This window comes from Oryctolagus cuniculus, chromosome X, assembly GCF_051225735.1.
Source record: "Oryctolagus cuniculus isolate XC-2025 breed Fujian yellow rabbit chromosome X, ASM5122573v1, whole genome shotgun sequence".
NCBI lineage: Eukaryota > Metazoa > Chordata > Mammalia > Lagomorpha > Leporidae > Oryctolagus > Oryctolagus cuniculus.
In genome coordinates, this window is record NC_142888.1 from 89623629 (window position 1) to 89628840 (window position 5212).

Below are 5212 nucleotides of genomic sequence, written 5' to 3' on the forward strand. Positions count from 1 at the left end.
CCACAGGAGAAGGCATTTAGCTTTGTGGTAAAGATGCTCATGTCCCACCTGGGTTTGATTCCTGGCTCTGGCTCTCATTGGATAACTCATGCTGTTTCTTTTTTAGGTTAAATACTTCACAAATATGTGATCCTTAAATGAATGTACTTATAACTAAACATCTGTTCATCACAACAATTATTTCCTTAGGATAAATTCCATGCAGAATTCTTGGGTCATGAAGTATGCAATATGTAAATATGTAGATTTTGTAACTGATTGTGAATAGAAGCACAAAAGGACTGTAGCAGTTTCTCTGTCTCATTATGACAATGACTATACCCTTAAAAAAAGTTGAGTGTTGTGAGTAAACATTTGTTTGCTTATTTGATAGATGAATAACGATACCTTGCCATTTTATTTGTTTTTTATTTGTCTTTTTGCCTTTTAGTAAGGCTGAATAAGTTTATTCTCTACACAGATGTATTGGGTAGATGCCCTATTTATATCATTTCCAGAATTTTTAGGCTATAACAACCACAATTTTGACTTTTAGGTGACCCTAACAATTATAAATTACATATCAATATACTCTTTGATGATAAGAAGATTCCCTCTACAGAGTTCAGCAGAATCAGTGTCTATGGTGAGAGTTTATGAGGCAGGAGTGGAGACTATGAGTTCATGGGAACACAAAAGCAAATTAAAGGGCCAGATGCACAGAGATTTTGACTCAGTATTGTTTATGAGTATATTGTGTGTGTGAGGATTCCAGATGAAATGTCTTTTTTAAAAAAATTTATTTATTTGTTTGAAAGTCAGAGTTAGAGAGAGAGAGAGAGAGATACAGTCTATCCACTGGTTTGCTCCCCACGTGGCTTAACCAGGATGAAGCCAGGAGCTAGGAGCCCCATCCAGTTCTCCCACGTGGGTTCAGGGGCCCAAGCACTTGAGTCATCTTCCACTGCTTTCCCAGGCCATAGCAGAGAGCTGGATCAGAAGTGGAGCAGTCAGGACACAAACTAGCACTCACATGAGATGCTGGCATTGCAAGTGGTGACTTTACCTACTACATTACAATGCTATCCCCGCAATGACATTTTTTTAAAGAAAAATTATTTTATTTATTTGAGAGGCAGAGCTTCAATGGCCAGGGCTGGGCCAGGCTGAATCCAGGAGCCCAAAACTCTATCGCAGTCTCCCATATGGGTGGCAGGGACCCAAGCACTTGAGGCATCCACTGTTGGTTTCCCAGGTGATTAGCATGGAGCTGGATTAGAAGTGGAATAGCCAGGACTTGGACCAACACTCCGATGCCTTAACCTGCTATACCACAACTCCGGCTGAGGAAATCACTTTTTGAGAGACTAATTACACAATGTTACAATAATTTTATAGACTGAATTTAGGGAATAATCCCTTTCTTGCAGGGTTCCTTTGGAAAATGTAAGTTAAAGTTTCTAAATAAGTAGAGTTATTGCCAATTTTATGTTATCTGAAGTACATCTAGGCACTAGAATTCTAAGTAAACATTTATTAAGTACTTACTATATGTTAATTGCTTTACAAATTAATAAAATATAATGAAGAAATATAACATTGTCTTTACTTTGAAATGCAAAATGTAGAAAGTCCAGTTAGGAAATAATGTTTAACATGTATACATACGTATATGTACACATATTAGTCTTCATATATATATCAACATATATATTAGTCTTATAAAGCACATATATGGATATGTATATATGAGTGTGCATTGATTTATATATGTATATGCATATATAAATTCCCACACACACATACACAATGTAATTTAGCCTTACAAAGCATTTTTTATGTATGTTACAGGAAGGAACAGATTGACAGCAGAAGACTATATTCCCTTACATCTGTTCCTGTGTCACTTTTTTGCAATTTTCTCGTCCCCTGAAAGACTTCTGAACCAGTAAGGCAGGTCTTGCAGGAGCTCTCAGGCACAGATCATCTCACTAGTGGAAAAACCTTATTTCCTAGGTGTAAAGCAGCGACTCTGACTAGAGTTATGATGTTTTTTACTCAAATTTGAATTCCAGTCCAACTCCCAAATGAGTCATGTCTGACTTCTATGGGGAGAGAGGGTCTTGTGATTGAAAATACAGGGGGCTGCTTTACTAAAGCCTGTGCAAGACATGTGACCCAAGCTATCCTAGGACAGTCCCACCTGTGTTAAGTGTCACCATCAAGCAGAGACAGGCTTTCAGAGTGGGACTTCAACCCACCGGGAACTCCAGGAAACTCAGTGGGGTCTTGGCACTCAAGGCCTCAAATGTGATGGTGGAGGCAGTGGGAGTGGTGGTGGTAGTAGGAGAGGGAGTGGTGGTGATGGGAGGAGGAGATGGCAGAGGGCAAAGGACCCAGAAGAAGAAGCAGATGTGCCCATTAGGCATGGCAGGACCCAGGAGAGGAGACAGGGAAGGGCTCAGCAGCTGAGGATTGGCATAAAAGTTCCCACCTCTGCTCCGAGACTTGTTCCTGAGCACAGGGTGAGTCATGCCAGGGCAGATTGGGTTTCTATATGCACAGGCAGGAACAAGATCCGATCAAGCACAGCTCAGAGTTACTGTCTCATTTCTTTCCAATAACAGCCCTCTGTGCCAAATATTTTCCCCATGAAAAGATTGAGTCTTAAACGTTTGTGTATCTTATAATAACTGCCAGTTTATTCCCCTGGCTAAGCGATCCAGAGGCAATTTGAAATTTACATTTCTTTCTTATATTTCTGCTATTAAGAGTTGATTGTTTCACTGCCTTCCAAAAAGTGATTGACAAATTCTTCCATTGTGTCTATTTTAGTTTTGTTTGTGTCAAAAGTAATATACACACAGAGATGTATTCATCTTTTTTTTTCTTGGAAAATGAGAAGATGCAGGTAGGCAAAAAAGAAATGAAATACTGATCACACAGATTCACTGTTCACCTTTGGTGTATAATAATGCCATGCAAATGAATGAGATTTTTTGCTTTGCATTGTCATTATAAATATACATATATGGCATACACACACACACACACACACACACATATATATATGCAACGTATTTTCACTTTACACTATACAATGTGCATCTTCCCATGCAAATGAGACTCCTTATTAAATGGGGTTGGGTCAAAAGATGAGATGTTGAGAAGAGTCATATGTAAATTAAGCAGCGCTGAAGGATCAGAACAAAATGACAGGAAATACCTAGCAAGAAAATGCAGACAGAAAGAAAGCAGTGGCAATGTTAATAACAGAAAAGAACTGTTTCAGGGGAGAATGCATTAAATGGGGTAAGGACGGTCTCCAGAATGCCTATGGTTAGAATGCAGAGCCCTGAATTTCTTTCTCAGACCTCTTATCTCTTCCAAACACCTTTCCATTTCATCTGCCTCTCTTGTCATTTCTTCATCCTTAAAATGCCTATAATCTATATCCTCCTTAAATTCTTCAAGAGATTGAAGCAGCCTCTGTCTAAAATTCCCTTCCGTTTGCTGGCGTTCAAATTCTCCATAGGGGCGTTCTTCCTCTCTCTTTGGTACTCTGCACTTGGGCTTTCCGTCATTTTCTTTGCAGGGTTTTTGCATGATGTTCTTTCCTGCTTTACTCCAGGGAGAAAATGTAGAGAGGGATAGCTTAGTTACTTTCGAATCCGGATTGTCAGTTCCTCTTTGCGACAAGATATTCACCCAGTCTCCTAACCGTGCCCGACAGGTCCCAGCCCTCAGCAGTTGGACATGCAGCTGCTTCTTCCACCCTTTCCTTTCCACACTCCGTCCCCATCTGCTTCCCCTCCTCCCCGACCCACCATTTCCCCCAGCAGGAGGCTCCTGGCCTCTCCAACCGGTGGGAGAAGGGGAGCAGATGCGGAGGTGGACGGTGAAGCCACAAACTGCAGTCAGCTTTCTCTCTTGCCAACTCCCGACCTCAGAACTCTCAGTCTAAGTGCCTCCCTCACACTGACCTGTGCTGATGCGAGGTAGTTTCCTGCTCTTTTTTTGCCTTGAGAACACAAGAGTGCTGGATCTGCAAGCAGAGAGGAAGACGGCGGGGAGGAGGGGGTTCTCTGTGAATCAACCAGCTCTACAGACAAGACACACACGATTGTCTTGAATCTGGGCACCTCATCGCTATCGTCACCCCACATTTGCTACTACCTAGTTCGTTTCCTGGCTTCCCTTCGGCCAGTATTTCTGTCCCCACCACCCACGGCAGGCCCCTTCCATACGCCCCACCCCCCACCAACCCCGGCCCCGCCTCGCCTCGCCCCGCCCCACCTTGGCCCGCAGGCACTGAGGCGAACTCCTTACAAATTATCTCTAAATCTCTCTTGCCCTCAGTTTAGGCTTTCAGCATTCATCACCCTCCAGCCCACACCCCTGGCCTACCGTTGTCTCCAAGGAATTGGAGAAAGGGAGAAGAATAAAGAGAAAGCTTTCCAGATGCAAGAAACTGATTATCTCTAAAGTATCACCAAATCTCAGAGTGGCCCTCAGCAGACTTCCACCTACCCCGCCAGCTTTCCCCCTTCAAAAGATGTAAATTTCTTCAACGAATTAGCGGGGGTCTGGGGAAACAATCCTGGACCCCTTGCAGTCCCTGGGTTGAGCCACTACCGCCCCAGGGATCCCAGCGGCTCCTTCACACCAACCTGCTGGGATTTCCGGAATTTACCTCTTCCTTCCCTTGGCCACAGGCAGGCAGGTCTGCAGGTCAGTGAGAAGCTGCTACCCAGAGGAGAAAGAAGCCCGGGAATATAAGGACTTCGGTTCTCTTCAGTTCTTGATCACGTGAGGATTATGTCATCCTCCAACTCTGGTCGTTACTTCTCCCTCCCACCAGCAGTGCCGCAGAAGTGGACGGGCTTCCGACCTCCCACCTCCTACCCCCTCCCAGCACACCAGGCTCTGTCACTCATGTTTGTCATTGCTAATTCCAGAGGTCAAAAGTGGCCCCTTCTCCTGGTAGTTGGTATTTGCCTTTCTCTGATTACCAGGGAGGGGCTGCATCTTTCCAAAATTATAGTGACCACTGTTATTGTTTCATAGTTGTGTGTGAGAGGATTTCTAGTCTTTCTCTAGGTTACAAGAACCGAAAAATAGAGGGCTTTCCTCCATCCGCCCTCCTCTCAGCCACTAAGAGCCACCATTCCGCTTGAAGTCCAATCCTTGAAACCAAATTGCAGAGATCGGGGTGAGTTAGGAAAGAAGATAA

The 5212-nt window shown here is 43.5% G+C and overlaps 1 protein-coding gene across 6 annotated transcripts; it reads right to left on the minus strand.

Moving 5' to 3' along the window:
* Positions 1–2659: 2659 nt before the first annotated feature.
* On the minus strand, positions 2660–4810 carry TCEAL7 (transcription elongation factor A like 7). 6 transcript variants are annotated; one of them, XM_008273066.5, is made up of 3 exons: positions 4673–4810; positions 3963–4024; positions 2660–3596 (listed from the first exon to the last, which is right to left on the minus strand). In XM_008273066.5, the coding sequence occupies exon 3, from the start codon at positions 3583–3585 to the stop codon at positions 3283–3285; it is 303 nt and encodes a 100-aa protein (XP_008271288.1). In that variant the 5' UTR covers positions 3586–3596; positions 3963–4024; positions 4673–4810; the 3' UTR covers positions 2660–3282. The 6 variants fall into 6 exon arrangements, with proteins under 6 accessions (XP_008271288.1, XP_008271285.1, XP_017205134.1 ...); XM_008273063.5 differs by having other exon boundaries at positions 2660–3599; XM_017349645.4 differs by having other exon boundaries at positions 2660–3604.
* Between the last annotated feature and the right edge of the window lie 402 nt (positions 4811–5212).

Bases quoted from the DNA above. Each gene is read 5' to 3' on its own strand.
- TCEAL7 (XM_008273066.5), bottom strand. From the start codon at position 3,585: ATGCAAAAACCCTGCAAAGAAAATGACGGAAAGCCCAAGTGCAGAGTA.